The 17,197-nt window shown below is 40.9% G+C and overlaps 1 protein-coding gene across 6 annotated transcripts in view; it reads left to right on the forward strand.

The window, feature by feature from the left end:
* Window positions 1–598: 598 nt before the first annotated feature.
* The window catches only part of MLLT10 (MLLT10 histone lysine methyltransferase DOT1L cofactor), a 130,284-nt gene continuing 113,685 nt past the window's right edge, over window positions 599–17,197 (forward strand). For 3 of the 6 annotated variants that reach the window (XM_080338565.1, XM_080338568.1, XM_080338567.1), the window contains exons 1-3: window positions 599–710; window positions 1,255–1,423; window positions 5,024–5,103. In XM_080338565.1, coding sequence (XP_080194691.1) covers window positions 672–710; window positions 1,255–1,423; window positions 5,024–5,103 — 288 coding nt within the window. In that variant the 5' untranslated portion in view covers window positions 599–671. Of the gene's footprint in view, window positions 711–1,254; window positions 1,424–5,023; window positions 5,104–10,277; window positions 11,287–17,197 lie in introns of those variants that run through there. The other 3 variants (XM_080338566.1, XM_080338569.1, XM_080338570.1) reach the window with 3 other exon arrangements.

The raw sequence follows: 17,197 nt of genomic DNA on the forward strand, positions 1-17,197 counted from the left end.
TGTCCACCTCAAAGTAGAAGTAGAGAACATCTGTGTTGAAGAACGTGTTTGTTTTTGTGTCTCTGTGGCCTCCCTGGTTTCTCTATTTGTCATATCGTCTATTCAGCATCACTTTTGCTGCTGTGGCAGCAATAGCCGTGCAGCGCTGCATCCACACGACGAGCTTAGGGGGAGAAGAAAGAGTGGGATTAATAATGCATTAGTTTTGCAGCCTCATCGAAGGAAAAATAAACAAAATAGTAAAAGTTGTGGTGAGGGCAGGGAAGTGGTGTAATAGTGAGAATGCATTAGTCCTGCAGGCACACCGAGGGGATATAAACAGGATAATAAAAGTTGGGAGCGGGAATGCATTAGTCCTGCAGTCACATCAGGGGGAAAATAAACAAGATAGTAAAAATGATTTCTGCGGGGTGGGCGGGAATGGGGCGAGTCCTCCAGCCTTCCTGAAGGGGGCATGAGCCGAGTGACATCGCGGGTGGGAGCGGGGCGCATGTCTGCCACCTCCCCGCCCCCCCACGCCGAGGGGAGGGGGGCAGCAATAAGCCCGTCTGGCGCTGCCCGGGCGGGGAAGGGAGGCGGTTTCGCGCGGGCTGTCCCGAGGCGCGCCGAGCGGCCCGCCGGGCGGTCGCGGCGCGGAGCGCGCTGGGGCTCGGCCGGCCGTGGGGGGCGGAATGGCTCGCCCGGGGGACGGAGAGTGGCCGCACGCCGAGGTGGGTGCCCGTGCGGGGCCGGGCCGCGGGGGCCGGGCCGCGCCATCAGGTGCCGGCCGCTCGGGGCGGGCGGTCCTGCGGGGCGCTGCTCGCTCGCGCACGCTCTCTCGGCGCGGCGGTTGGAGCCGTTGGGGGGAGGGGGGGGCGTTGTGCGCGCGCTCAGCCGCGGCTCACGTTCCCCGAGCGGCTCGTGAACCATCGCGAGGAGGCCCAGGCCCAGGCCTTCCCGCGGGCGCGCTCAGTGCGCCTGCGCGCCGGCCGCGCTCCCTCGCCTGTCTGCCTGCTGCGCGGTGTCTTCCCCAGCCCGCCGCCGCCGGGTGCCCCTGCCTGCCTGCGTGACTGATACAGCCTGGCCGGTTGGTCGGGCGGGGGCGAGAAGAGGCTCTCAGCCAGCGGTCATGGGCCCTAGATCACTGCCGTGGCGGCGGTGGCGGCGGCGGCGGCTGAGTGACTGAGGGGAGACACCGCCGGGGAGGGGGCAGGCAGGGGGCGAAGCGCGTGTGTGCTCATATGTGCTGTTGACGACGGTGTTTTTAACCCTTAGATGGTCTCTAGCGAGCCGTTGCTGCTGCCTGTGTCACTGGAGGGCGAGTTCTCCAATAGCATGAAGGAGATGATCGGCGGCTGCTGCGTGTGCTCCGACGAGAGGGGCTGGGCCGAGAACCCGCTTGTCTACTGCGACGGGCACGGCTGCAATGTCGCAGTGCATCAAGGTGAGTAGGCAGGCGAGTGCCAGCTTGCCCGCTCTGGCCTCACGCCTCGCTACTTCCTTCTTGGTGCTCCCTGCCCTCTTCCCTTGGGCCTACTTGTCTCCCCCCCCCGCCCCCCCTTGGCTTTTTTTCTCCTCGTCTTCTCTTCCTCCGCTCTTCAGCTCCTTCTTGTCACCCATGAAGCTTATTTCCCTGTTTCTAGGGCCACGTGTTTTCTGGTCTGACCTGTCCTGTCATCCTCTGTTCTTCCAGTCTGTCTGTCTTTTCCCTCATGGGAGACTTCCTATGTTATGGCTATGAGACGGGAAGAACCCTCCTTGCAGGTTTTTTCCCCTTCTTCCTCTCCTTGTACCTCTTCTGTGTCTGTGTTTCCCAGTCTGCTTTTGCACCCTGCTAACAACCTCAGCTGTCCAAAGACTGCCTAAAACTCCTGCCTTTGCAGAACTTCTTACTAATCTCTGTTTTGGCAATTGTTGCTTTATTTCTTTCTTCCTGTTGTCCCTGCCTTTCCCAAGTTAAGAAAAAAATTATGTGAGGGGCAGCCAGTAGACAAGGAGGGTTTAGGGATGGAAGAGAGAAGTATGTAGGAAAGACCTAGCTGTCATATAATTTCTTCCTCTGCCTGCCTTTCCTTCAATGTCATTTGACTGATGTTGCCTGGTAGATGAAGAGACTTCCTGTTGTGGTTCTGCAGGGAGAGGATGCTAGTCAGAATGGCTGATGCCGGATTTGTTTGGATTAGTGGAGGCTGGTTGGTTGGTTGGTTTCCAGCTCAGCTCAGAAGCTGGCGTGTTCCCTCTGTGTGATTGTTTTGTTTCTGTCAGTAAGTTGACCCCTCTTGTGAGAGCAGAGGGAAAGACTGGGTTCTGCTGCTCTCACTGTAAAAAAGGAAGTTATGATGACTTCTGCTTTAGGGTAGCAGAAGTAAGGAATAAGATGGTAGTTTTTCTGTATTGACTCCCAAGCAGTCATATAAAGTTTTAGATGCTGAACAAATCTGAGGAGACAGAAATCCTAAATCTAGTTCACTAGTCTTGGATGCCTAGTGAAAATACTACTAATGTGTGTCTCATGTTTGGTCTTAAATTGTGTTGAAGATGATATAGTAGTAGCTGTTTGTTTCAGGTATGTGCTCCTTTGTAAACTGACAAGAAATAATGAGCAATAATAATAATGTAAGAAGATCTGCAGAAGAATTCAGTTATTCTTGTTGATGTTGGATTGAATGTGAAGGGGAGCTCACAGGATCTCTGAAATTTGACTGGTTTTGAAGTGATTTTCTGTTGGCTTAAGAGCTGAGTAATGTTAGCTGCTTTTGTGGAATCTTAGGATCATGAAAAAGAACACTACAACATGAATACTTTTAGAGGTCATACTTGAACCAGCTATTACTTTTATATTATCTTGGGCATCTTTGCATTTAGAGCCTTGCTAATATTTTCAGTGAAAGAATTTGCCGATAGCAGCAGTTGGAGCTGAAATAGTGGGAACAACAAAAGTCTGTTTTAGGAAGTATTCGTAATATAGAGCCACACTTCAGTAAATTGTGCACAAGGATATAGTACTTTTTTGTTGTTTTTTTTTTTTTAAGATCAAGTCCAAATCTGAACTTGCGTCTGGCAGAAAGTGTGCGAACTATTGCTTCTTCTAAATCCACATGCTGTTGTAGAGACCTTAAGAACTGCTTGTTTTGATGTACTGGATCATTGATGTTGTACATCTCGGATTTGATCTGTTGTGTAGAGGTGGTAGAGGAAGCATGTCCACTCTTTTTATAGGTTTTCTGTAGTAGAAGTAGTAGTCTTCGTGGTTAAAGCTTGTAGGCCTTATATGAAGTTCAGACAGCAGTATTACCCGTGAGACTCTATTAACTGCATTTTTTGTTATTGTAATTATTTTTAGTTCAGAGAAAACTTATTTTCAGGTGTTAAGTCATTGGCAAGTTGTGGAGGACAAAATCTTTTCATATTTATAAAGAAGCTTTGCATAGTAGTGAAAGTATAAACCAAAGGAAGTTCTGGAACTCCATAAACCAATATCACAGTGTATCAGCACAAACCTGTGGTGCACTTCTTTAGGCTGTGGGTATAATCTGTTACATTTACAGACAGAAAAGTACCTCACTTCAACTTTGGTCTTTGCACAGCTCATGTTGCCTTTGCATCTAATTGCCAGCCTTGTCTCTGAGTTGCATTCTGTAATTAGTTTCTTACTCTGCACTGTCTCTTGCTAATTTAAATATGTGATTGTATGTTTAAATTCTCCCTCTTAATTTCTAAGGAGATATTCAAAGTCCTCCTCATCTGTGGTTAATATAGATGCAACAAAAACAAGATGTTTTTTCTCATGTGAAATAACCGTATTGTACCGTAGAAAGGGCTTGTCAAGATAGTTTGGGCTGTCAGTACTCATATAATGTATTAGAGAATATGACAACTGATCTTAATATGACTACATGTATATAATAGGAAATTATTTCATTGACTTTCCTTCATAGAAGGAAAGGTGTATGAGCCAGATGTTCTTTATACTACTATTGCGTTAGTGTTTTTTTTTTCTTCATGCTAGTACAAAACCAATAGTATTTTTCTATATATAGAAGAAGATAGTAATTTAATCTCAACTTTCCTAATAACTATTAATTTATCATATATAGTTATATGTTTTTTTCCTAGTTACACACTTAGGCCGCATTTTCTTATTTAAGTAACAGATAATTGTTGGGAATTTAGATATTAAAATATTATGTCAGATTCAGGATTATCTTTTTGAGGAAAATGTTAATCTTTTTGTTGTTTGTTGTTGGTTAATAGACCCATACAGGTATTAGAATAGACTCACAGTACTTGTGTTCTTGTATTTTCATTCACTCAGCCATTCTTAAAGTTTCTTGATCTGTACATTTCAAACGTGAACAGTATTGCCAAATTACTAAACTATTTTTTCTGTGGAATTTTGTATCAAACTCCTGCTTTTAAAAAATATACTATAAAAATATAGATGACAGTCTTGCAGAGAAATCTACACATCTCAAAATCTCTTTCCTAAGTATTTATGTTGTAGCCTGGTTATAGTTGCAACTGATCCTAGCCCTGATGCTCTATTTCATTTGTATTTACAGCTCCATATGACTTTTCAGGGGGGGAAAAAACCAAACTTTGTGTCTTTGTTCAGTTTATTATGGATTTCCTTCTTAAGACCAGTCATTTTACTCAAAGAGACATTGATTGTAGCTCCATGTATGAGTGTCTTAATACAAACTTGTATTTTTTCTTAAAAAAAGACACTGTTATAAATGATAGGTGTTTGTTATTGTGAAATCTTTCACCAGTTTACCTAGTAAATAAATAGCAAAATAGATCACATATGAAACATGGCTGCTCTTGAATGGTTATATTACTTTTCAAACTATTTTTTAAATTTAACAAGTAAGTGGAAGTTTGTACTTTATTTCTAAAACCATTGTGGTAGGAGTTCATGTGCAATGTATAGATGTCAGTTTGATGAGATCAACTAATACTAAGCTTTTAAAATGACATTCATACTATTAATACTGTAGTGCTTCTTATATTTGCTGAAATGTTTTTCTCTTGTTCAAAACAGCTTGCTATGGAATTGTTCAAGTACCCACTGGACCTTGGTTTTGCAGGAAGTGTGAATCTCAGGAAAGAGCAGCCAGAGTGGTATGTGCTTTGTTTATTAAGTAATGCTAGTTATAATGTTTGTGTGGATAATATTTACCCAGGTATCTCTGTAATAGTAGAAAATAGCTTAGCTTTCTGTCATAGTTCCATAAAGATGCTATTCAGAAAGACCTGGAAAGACCTGTTTTCTTTTTTTTTTTTTTTTTTTTTTTTAAGTGTAACTATGTAACTGTCTCTAAGTATTCTAATGGTTTCTGTGGGGTGGGTGTGTGTGTTTTTTTTTACCCCAACTTTTTCAAAGATTAATGTCTTCTTATCTGTAGTGTGGGTTTTATGTAACTTGTCAGTTTAATGCTTATATAGTTATGTACGGGGAGGAAATGGAATCTGTGTCCAATTTTCTTTTACAGTAACTTTAGATTGCCAGCTGAAAGCTTCAGTCTAGGAATACCTAACTAATGAGTAGTGTTCTTAATTTTGGAATCTAATGTTGGCTTCTAACTGAAGAAACATTTTCTTTCTCTGTCTTTTTGATATTTTTTTAATGGTGAATATTGGAGATTTAGATAATTGTTCAGAACAACAACAAAAAACCCCAACACTTTTTTTTTCTTGATTACATGTAGTGTTTTTTTGGTCAGACTTGTATGTTACTAAATAGAGCTGCATGATTCCAGGCTCTTTTAGAAAAAGACCATCACATTTCTCTTTCTCACTACTTGGCTCTTTTTAGTTGGTCTTCCAGTAAAAGATAACGTGAGACTATTTAGAAAGACTAAGCTGTTCCTTGGCCTGTGGAAACATTTTTCATATAAAAATTGGAAGAGAAGGTGGTGTAGAGTGTTAGGGCAGTGTGTAAACTATTTCTAACTTTCGTATCTGAAGAGGGATGAAGAACCTGAGACCAAATTTTCAGGTACTGTTAGTGAGTGTCAGAGTGTTTACAAGAGATGTTTGCTGTACCTATTTCATTTTCTAATACTATAGAAATGGTAGGATGACTTGATGTTGTGTGAATTTTTGGCACAGGACTAAAGAATCTTGTTCCTGTACTTTTTTCCAGCTTGCCACTAATGTTTTCATAATGCCCTGGCAACCTAGACTTTGTTAGGACTTCCAAAGTAGGCTTATGGGTGAGAGTAAGAACATATTGATTTCTGTGTGCTCTCCGTATTTGTCAACAGGAATCAAAACTGCCACCCTTTCTAAAGAAAGGCTGTTTCTTTCTTTTTCTGGGAAGACCATCATCAATGTTAAGTTTTAGAGTAGCGTTTTTTAGTGTTATTGAGTTTGACATATACAGATTGACAGCGAAGTTAAAAATATAAGTGGGGGGAAAGAGAGATGATGGCTAGGAGGATTTTTCTGGTGCATGATAGGGAATTTTCATCAGGATTTATGATGTGGTTGTTCCTGACTTCTCCTGGCTTCTCCACTTTGTGTAGAAACAGAACCAGAATTAAATTCACTATATTGCAGATGTGAGTCTTGCATTCAAGGCATATTTTTCTCTGCTGATGCCATGTTGTAGTGTGGTTTTTTTTGTTTTTTTTGTTTTTTTTTAGCTGCAATTACTGGGCAAGTAAATCCGTTCTGATAAAAGACCAGGGTTAATTGCTTGCACTGAAGTTAGTTTTGCTTTAACAACTGCAAGAAATAGACTAACTCAGGAGCATGTCACTCAAACAGGTGGGTCACCCAAGAACTTTTCTTAACAGCAGGTTAGAGCAGTTGGCTTCCCATACACTTTCAGCTGTTATACACTCTTGTCTACCGTGTTCCCTTTCTTTTCTGTGCTGCTGCTAAGCTGGTACATACTGCTTGTCAGTGAAAGCAACGGCTTTTTTTTTTTTTGTTTTGTTTTGTTTTTTTTCTTTCCAGCCACATAAGCCTCCTGGCTGATTGTCCTCTGACTTTATTGATAGTGAGATGTTAGCCAGTGTCTTGGGTTTTGAATGGTCAACTACTGGTTGGAAAGCACAGTTCCATACCTGGCAAATCATACTGGGCCTTGGCTCTAGCAGGGTCATGTTTTTGTGTGCATAAGCAAAACAGCAGTTTTTGTACACGTGAACTGTCTGGATAATGGACATGTTGAAGTGTCTGGTAATTACTTGATTTACCTTATAATTATAAATACGTAGCGCATAATAAATAGAAGATTGTAATCTCGGTATGCTCTTTTTACAATCACAGTGTAAGTTTTTACCTATTGCTTGAAAAACCTTGGTTTTCTCTAAATCAGCTAATTTTTCTTAGCTGACCTGTGGTGAACTTGGAGTATGAATCTCTTCAAGATGGGTGGCAACTGCTCCCAGCTTTGACTGTGTCAGCACCAGCTGTTATGACCTTGCATAGTGGGCCTTTTTGGTGTCTTCAGATGTACCTGAACTTCTGAGTCAAAAAGCAAGGCAGGTACATGTTGATGTAAGAAAAAGTAATATTAGGATCTGTGTGAGGATGTATACATATGAAGTAGTACGTAAGGGACTTTGTGTCCTGGCTTGGGAAATTGGATGGTGCCTGTATGTCTTCAAGGGACTGATAGTACTGGTATATGAAGAGAGACTAGAGAAGATGAATTTAGGAATTGTAGCACAACTGTTCAAATTGTTCAAAAATACTTTTTTTCCCATCGTCTTATTATATGCCAAACATCTTTCTTGATGATCTTATTTTAAGAATGATTTAATTATAGTATATAGTGGGGTATAAATAGACAATGTGTTTACGGTTTACTACAAGCTACTAGTATGCATGCTTATCATGAGGAGCTGGAATAATCTCTGTGATAGAGATATCAGGCAGCACAGAGGCATCTAACATTTGCATAATTTAGCTTGGTCAGGCTTATTAGCTGTGTGTAGATGCTTGTCCTTGTGAATCCAACTTGATTCAGAGAGACCAGGAGGTCTCAGTACTGAACTTCAGTGTTAAGAATTCCAAGAAGTACTACCTCAAGCACAGCACAGCTTGTATGTGTGAAGTCAGATTGATTACAGCATGGCAAGTGAATGAATATCAAATATTAATTTGATGTTTCACTGGAATATGTATATTCTAAGCTTGTCATTGCATCTGGAAGAATCAGTTTGGACTTGGTACAAATTACTCTAATGTCATAAAGGTGGTGTTTTTACCACTTGGTATTTCTGTGTTAGTTTTCTTGATGAAGTGGCTTATGAAGTTGAATGCAATACTGGCCCAGAACTGAGTTGGCACATTTGCACAACACTACAGCTGGTTTAATAAGCCACCTGTGTTTTAGTCCTGGGGAATGCGTTGAGGGGGCTGTGAGTTCCTGTGGAGCTAGCCACACAGGATTTGAGGTAGTGTTCATCTGGATCTCAGCTGAATCTAGCATAACTGGAGTCTCTGCACTTGCATATGTGTTTCTTGGGACTCAGTGTGGAGGCAGGAAGACTGTTGTTGCAGAGTGAGTTTAGATCATATAGTACTTAATACTTAAGGATTCAGAGCTGTAGAAACGTAGCTATACTGTTTACCTCCAAAGCCAGTTCAGGTATATTGTGCTCTCATAGTGATAGGTTCCTGCTAGTAATCCTGCCAGACCTGAGCTGTTCCTGTATCTGCTGCACAGATGATCCACAATCTGAACACTTGAGGTTTTTTTAATCTTTAATATAACAACAGTTGTAGTTCTCCTCTCCAAGTTCCCTTAAAAAAAATCTTTAATCACATGCATCTACAAGTTTGTTATTGTAGAGTTGCTTATAAGAGTTGTATGATGTATCCATAGTTTAACATCCCATCCCCAGCATTTATGTAGGATAAAATAACTGTAGGTGTAGTATTACTTGCCTTTTGCCTGAACAGAAGGAGGCAAAGGAGGAAATAGGAATGTAGGCTTTCAATATGCAGATAGGCTTGCGATCAGAGCTCTGACAGCTCTGGCTCAACAGGCTGCCTCCAGGGGAATGGGATCTGGGTGCCTGTGCTTAGAATCAGTTTTGAAGTGGTTATTACACCTGTGTCTGAAAACTAGAATACATATTGATAAATATGGTCACAACAGAGGTGAACTAAATTTTATAAGAAAGAAACTTGCTGTTTTCTTTTTTCCTTCGACTTGAAATGCTGACCACCATGTCATTCAGGATAGATGTACTATGCATTCTCTTTCAAGATCTCTTGAAATAATTCTTAAAGAAATTTGGAAATGAATGTTTTTTTAATGTGTAGGACATTTTTAAGAATACTATAACAAGTAGTAGAAAAAATTGCTTTAGTTTTGAGCATACAACAGAAAAACTGACCTATGTGCTTTTGTTATTTGTATGGCTTTTACACAGCAGTAGATAGTAAACTTTAAATATGAGAAGTAAAAGTGACTGTAAAATACAAATTGCTAGTAGATTTTTAAAATAAACATGAGAAGCTGCTACTACTGCTTCTGCCTTCCCCTGCCCCCCCTGCCCAAAATACCCCAAACCAGAAAAACAACCAAACAAAACCAACAAATCCAACAGCACAATCTTGTCTTTTATGAATGGCTATGCAGCCTGGAAGGCAGTGAATGTTTGTAGCTGAATAACTGCAATAAAAAGTCTGCCTAAAGATATTTAGGCATAGCATGTTGTATTGGGTTTGCTTGGCAAGATTTTGGTATCTGAGGGGCGGCTTCTTTGAGAAACTGCAAGAAGCTTCTCCCATGTCCAACAGAGCCAATGCCAGCCAGCTCCAAGAGACACCCACCACTGGCCAAGGCTGAGCCCATCAGTGACAGTGGTAGCACCTCTGGGTTAATGTTAAGAAGGGGAAAAAGTTGCTGCACAACAGCAATTGCAGATGGGGAGAGGAGTGAGCATGTGAGAGAAACAGCTCTGCAGACATCAAGGTTGGTGAGGGAGGGGCAGGAGGTGCTCCAGGTGCTGGAACAGAGATTTGGGTGCAGCCCATGGTGAGGCTGGCTGTCCCCCTGCAGGTCATGGAGGTTCATGGTGGAGCAGAGATCCACCTGCAGCCTGGGGAGGACCGCACAGCAGTGCAGTGCAGGTGGATGTGCCCGAAGGAGGCTGTGACCCCGTGGGAAGCCCACACGGGAGCAGGCTCGTGGCAGGACCTGTGGCCCGGTGGAGAGAGGAGCCCATGCTAGAGCAGGTTTGCTGGCAGAACTTGTGACCCTGTTGCAGGGACACAGGCTGCAGCAGCCTGTTCCTGAAAGGACTGCACCCTGTGGAAGGGAGCCATGCTGGAGCAGTTTGTGAAAAGCTGCAGCCTGTGGGAAGAACCCATGTTGGAGCGGTTCATGGAGAACTGTCTCCTGTGTGAGGAACCCCATGGTGAGAGTGTGAGGAGTCCTCCCTGGAGGATGAAGGAGTAGCAGAGACAATGTGTGATGAACTGACCACAACCCCCATTCCCCATCCCCCTATGTCACTCAGGGTTGTGGGGAGGAGGTAGAGAAATCAGGAGTAAAGTTAAGCCTGTGAAGAAGGGAGGGGTGGGGGAAGGTGTTTTGAGATTTAGGGTTTTTTTGGTTTTGTGGTGGTGTGTGGTGTGTTTTTTTTTTTTTTTTTTTTTTTTTGTTTTTTGTTTTTTTCCCCCTCGTTCTATTCTGATTTGATTGGCAATAAATGAAATTATTTTTTCCTCAATTTGAGTCTGTTTTGCCCGTGATGATAATTGCTGAGTGATCTCCCTAACCTTATCTCAATCCACGAGTCATTTTCTCTCCCTCGTCCATCTGAGGAGAGGAGAGACAGAGAGGCTTTGTTGGGCACCCAGTGTCCAGCCAGGGTCAACCCACCACAGTCCTTTTTGGCACCAAATATGGGGCATGAGGAATTTGAGATAAAGATAGTAATTGGGAGAGCTAAAGGGGAAAATGTGGAGTGAACAGAACTAAAGAGGGAAGAGCAGAATGATTGTGGGGAATTTTTAATGATAGAGAAGGTGAAACAACTGATTTTATTCTGAAATGCTGTTGATTGGATGATGTGTTTCTTGTCCATTACTTAGATGAGTGAGTGTTCTTTACTTTGCATTTCATGAGTAGGAGAAGATTTTTTTCCTATTCTGATTTTTTGTTTTTAATGGTATACGTAGTGATTAGAGACCCATAACCTTATTGCACCTGGGACTCAAGACAACAGAATTGCCTGGGATTGCATAGTGTCTGGTCATCAAGGTTAGGAGTACAAACAGCAGAAGGTGCTGCAGAAGTACTGAATAATTTCTGTGCATCTTCCACTCCAACTGGTAAACTGCACCTTATTCACTGTATTGTGTGCTGTGCATATGAAAGTGGGAATATTAATGCTATTTCTGATTGTGCTGCCTTCATGTCTTTTTTATTTGTGTGTGTGCTGCATTTTCCCTGCTTGTATGCATACTTGCTGCTTGATTTGTAAATACACAGATGAGTTCATAACTTATTTGAAGCACTTCGTTACAGCAGAAAAGGTCTGCTAATATTTTTCTTCAGTTTTGATTAGCAGCAGTTTACCTAAATGTACACTTTATTTGTGCAGTAATTTATTACATTATGCTAAATATGGATACATGGAGCGTTCAGTCTTTAAAACATAGATATCAGTTTAACAGGTAGTTTAGTAAATGCTTTAAAGTTTCTGTGGCAAAATTACTAACCAAAGTGGGACTAGGGCAAAACATTTTCTGTTACAGGAATTGCTTAATTCTTAAGCAGAAATGTTTTGTGACTGTTTCATTGCTAGACTGTTAATTTACTGGCAGAAGTCTCTCAAGTAAGCAAGGAGCTCCTCAGCTGCAAGGAGCCTTGCTTAAAATGCGTGCTAGCATTTTATACCTGTGAATTCTTAGGGTACAGGCTTATTCACAGGTTCCTGTGAATTCTTAGGTATATGTTGCGGGACACTGAAGTGAACCATCACATACTGTGTTTTCTTCAGCTAGACTGGATTGGGCAGTTGCATACTCCCAGCCTGGTAACAAAAGCTTGGGTGTTTAGTGGGAAATCCAGCCAAACATGACAGATATTTCTCATAGCCTTCTGACGTTTTCTGTTCATGATCAATGTGTGAATCTTAAACTTTGTGTATGTTTATAATTCACATTCCTACAACATCTAGTAGGGCTTACTAGTCTTAAATATGTAGTGGGAGATTTATGGTTTTGGACTTTTGGAGTAGCCAGATCTTGATACATGTGTGTCATCACAGTGGTACATTCTACTTTATGTTCTCTCTCTTCTAGTTAGATTACATGTATTGAGTAAAAGTATGACTGAATGTCACCTGTAGTACGTATTGACTGGATGGTCTTGGAAGAATGCTGATTTGCATGTTGAGTGCCTCTAATCTTCTTGTCATAGTCTGTAAATTTATTGTCTGTAGTACATGTTTTTGACAGAGCTAACTGAATCTGCATATATTTTTATCTGATGCCTTTATAAAGAGAACTAGGTCGAGTCTCTATAATTTATCCAGGTATAAAACCCGAAATGCTTCAGGTATTCAGTCGTTGTATTTTTTTTTTTTACCTGTCAGCTGTCTGCTTTAAAAAAAAGTTCTCTTCTTCTCCTGGGACAGATGACTGAATAGAGATGGGGCAGAGATTTGGCAAATTTGTCAGCATCAAGAAATGATTATTTGAAGATGGAGATGACTTAATTTCTTAAGTTGTCAAGTTGCAGAACATAGCACTTCCGAAGAGAAGTACTGACAGCATGCGTTCGTTTGCTCTATTAGTAGTGTCACCCAGTTGGGGATTCTTGAATGTGACAGAAGATCATCTGATTCCTGTTGGTTCTACATTGTGTCTTATAAATACTGCAGTCTGTTGTGAGTCATGGGTTGGAAACATTGGAACTTAAGTTTGCCTCTCTTCAGATACCTTGATTGAAAAATTGTGTAGTTAGCTACTTGCTGACTTCTGCTTCAAATACTTATGTGGTCACAAGCTATCATTTGTAGAGCCATTTAGATCAAAATATTGGAAGTGGGTATTTTGTGAGTGTGCTGGTTCTATTGAAATCAAGTTGATTTTCTTCATTTATTTGGAAACTTTTATTTTTCATAGCTAGCATGGTTGTTGTTTGGATTTAGTTTGAGAATAAGATGATAACACCCCGAGACAGAATTAATGTTTTTCTCTAAGTAACTTTCCAGTGTTTTTGAGGTGGAATGGAGAGAATGTAAAAACTTAACTGTTATTTTAGCTGTTGTCTGCGAGGCAAGGTCTTTCTGGTCTCTGCCCGCAGGTGTGAGGCAGCTGGGAAGTGGGGTATGGATGGGACAGACCTTGACTGACATCCAGGCTGATCAATGAGAATATTCCATGCCATTAGCGTCATGCTCATATTTAAGGAGTGCTGGGTTTTCTGGCTGGGGAGACTCGATTCTTCTCGGTTCTGGCTGAGTTCTGTTTGGGAGTTCTGTCGCTTCAGCCTTTTGCTGTTTTGCAGAGGTCTCTGGGCCTTTCTGCCTTTTTCTTTCTTCGCCTGGGACTGGCTGTTCAGGCCCAGGATGCTCACCCTTCCCAGGACTGGCTGCTTGGGACATACGGATTTTGTGAGGAATTGCATTTAATATATTTTATATTCTATTTCTATTTAATTTTCAAATTTTATTAAATTTTTTATCTTAATCTGTGATTTTTCTGCCTTCCCTTTGGATTATCTCCTTTACTGGAGGGTGTGGGTTGGGAGCGAGCAAGCGGCTATTGTGGTTTTGATTACAAGCTGGGTTAAACTGTGACAGTGGGTTTATCAGTAAGGCCTTAAAATCCTGCAGGCTGAGACTATTGATATCTGGACATTGGTATCCAGGTGTAGTTTAGAAACTAAGGAATAAGAAAATACAGATTTGGTTTTGTAGATAGCAGTCTCTGTTGGTGGATCAACGTATTCCTGTAGAAGCTTTTGGAAAAGAGTTTATGCAATTTATCCTTTTTGCTGTACTGAACAAGTGAAAAATGAAGTTTTGACTATGGCAAGCATTATAAAGCACAGGTGTAAAAAATCAGAAATAAATGCCAATGAGAATTTTCAGTGTACCTAGTTGGTTTTAAGAAAACAAAACAAATAAAATATTAGTGAAATAACAAAGGATTTTATATCAATAGATAGCCTAAATTTTGTGTTAGTAGAGGTTCAGTAGTTTCTGCAGCATCTGGCAATGCCTGTGAGTTTTATTGGACTTTCTGCAGGCTTCAAGGGCTGAGAGGATGATCTTCTCTGGTTAGTCTTTCTCTGTTGGCAGTATCCATTTTGCTTCATAGAAGACAGTTGGGAGGGGTGAACAGAAAAATGAGATGTCATTGGGTTCCGAGGGCTGGGGTAAGTTACTGCCAGCAGATGTAGACATGGTCAGTCTGGTACGCATCCTGTTGCTGCGTCTGTTTTTGTACGAACTCCCTGTGAATTCTCATCTATTGATAGAATTTGTGCCAAGATCTAAATTTCCAGTATACTGGTTTGCACCATTCCACAAATATCTGTGTTTTTCTTCTTCTGATTGTCTGATCTTGCAAAAACAGTTTTTGTAGGCTCTAAGGCATTTATTCTTCTGTAGATACTCTCTGATAAGCTGAATTTGAGTTAGGTTTTCTGTTAAGTGGGTTGTCTGTGGTGTAATTGGTATACTTTTATCTGCATTTGGAATATGGTTTCTCTTTATAGAGGGAACTATGTTTACATTTGTTATTCAGTACCATATTTGGCTGAATCTAACCCAAACGAATCAGTAAAATGACCTCACATTTTTCCAGGTTTATTAGGGGAAAACCAGGGTTTTTCTTATTTTCAATGTTTTTCATTCCAATGTATGTATTATTTTTTCATACTCCTCCCCCGCCTCCCCCTTCAAATAAAGGGGCCAAAACACTAGGGAGAAGAGGAAAAAAGTATAAAAGGAAGGTGAGAAAATATAAGACACTTTCTTCTGGAGAAGCTGGAATACAAATTTCACACCTTTTGGGGGAGAAAAAATAAATAGCAAAAATGTTTCAAACATAGGAGATAATTTTTCATCCAAAAAGTGACTAAAGAGCTTCAACTAGTTACATATAGGTAAGATGACGTATGTGGAACATTGGCATAGCTGAAACTCTAGACATGATTTGTGATCAGCTTTGTATCCAGAGCTGTTTTCTAGGCATCTTTTTTTTTTTTTTCCAGAATTTTTATGTTTTTGACAGCAATGTGCCTGTCAGTGTTACATTGTTTTACGTTAAGTGAAATAACTACCCATATGAATGTCTACCCTTCTAAACCGGGTTTTTAGCCTATATTGAGGTATTTTGTATTACCTGAAGTAGTAGTGTATAAATCTGTCCTGCATATTCAAAGTCTATAGGATTCAGAAAGATTATTTTAGATATGATAAAGAGTATTAGTGGTGACTTTTGTATATTTCCTTCTGCTGACACCCAAGGGTGAGACAGAATGGGATGGAATGTTGGTAGGTGAAGCTGTACCACAGAGCTTGGAGACGAATACCCGGATGCAATCAGCTGTGCTGCAGGCTTCCGCAGCTGCCGAGGAATGGGAGACAAGGTGGCCAAGACCATCAGGGGCTGCCAGCTGGGAAGCCTTTGATCAGAAACTAACCTTCTGATCAGCTGCTTTGTGTATCTTCGTAAATCTGTCCATGTGCTTTGGGGGAGTGCTTTGAGTTACTGCATTTTGATATGTACAGAAGTACCCAGTAGCATGGCATGCTGGAAAATAGATGTATTTGGAAGCAAATTCAGAAGTAAGGCAATAAAATGACTTGTGCTTGGCAACTGACTCTCTCCTACTAGCTTAATTTTAAGAAAGTCATAATTTGATGGAGTGTGTTCATGGTTTGTTTTCACAAAAATATGAACAAAAACTCGGAACAAAACCAAATAGATTTAACCAGTCTGCTGTTTGATTAATGATTAACTGGAGCAGCAGAATAAAATGTTTTGTATGCCAAATTTTAGCTCTTGTTGATTAAAGAATTGAAAGAGATTGAGTGTCAGGTTTCAAGAGCTGTGATGCTGATTTTGTGTAACTTGTTGTTATGTTATTTGTAACTTTAAGGGTCATGTATTGCAAGAGTTGCTCCTTTCAGTTAAATACTGTTTTGGTTGTTGTTGTCAATAATTCTGTGATCAAAATGTACTTTGGATTAAAAACTCTGTTCTGGTAGCAGAGGTGCCATGCTGAGTATAATACGGCTTGGGAGAGAAAATAAGCTTGTAAAATAAACAGTTTGTGTATATGGCTGATGCCTGTTAAAAAACTTAGAATACGTGAATGTCAAGGAAATATCAAAACAAAATTGGCCAAATAAATGTCTTGGGCTGGGCCCAAGAAATATGTCTGTACTGCTGAAATTAAATCAGTCTGTTTCAGGTGTGGTGTGTTTTTTTTTTTTTTAATGTATGTTTATTTGTTTGCTTTTCTTTCTTTTTTGAGGGTGTGGGTGTGATGTGGTGAAGTTTTGCTTGTATGGTGCGGGTTTTTTAAAAATTCTTAAGGCCCTTGGTTGGAATTTCATACTCATGGCCAGCCTAGATGCTGCCATCTCCTGAACAGGGTAGTTGTATCCTTGCCCTACTCCCCATCTTGTGTTCCCGTTACGTTTTTTTTTATCTGCCATTGTTGTTCATATGGCCATATGGAAAGACGACTCAAAGAAGTGAACTGGCTGAAAAAAGAAGTATCTCATTTTTAGCTTGCTGATTAGGATTTCCATATGGTCAAATAAAAGCTCTTCCCAGAGCAAGTGAGGCAGTAGAAAGTACACAGCAGGGGATGGGCAGTGATCTTCTTTTGGCAGCACTGTGCAATTATCTTAGCTTAGAGTGAGCCTGAAGTCAGCTGGAATTGCAGCCTAATTTCTCAGGTAACTTTTAGGAACTGTGGTGTATTTAGGTTAACAGGTCATATTGGAACACACAGTTTGCCTCATTGCAATGCTGGGAATTCAGTCCTGCAGGACTTTACTTGGTTGACAGTCATTATTCAGGTGAATGGTTCCATTGGCCTACCTTGGACCAGAATTCAGTTAAGTTAGTTGCACAAGAATTCTTTGACCTTTGTTTTATTATAACAAGAGACAGCATATAATGAATGTCTGTGGATGATGCTTTATGAAACCTACTGCAAATTTACAGAACCCTGAGGGAAGAACACTGCTATATTTCTACTAGTCTTTTT

This window comes from Nesoenas mayeri (genome assembly GCF_963082525.1).
Source record: "Nesoenas mayeri genome assembly, chromosome: 2".
NCBI lineage: Eukaryota > Metazoa > Chordata > Aves > Columbiformes > Columbidae > Nesoenas > Nesoenas mayeri.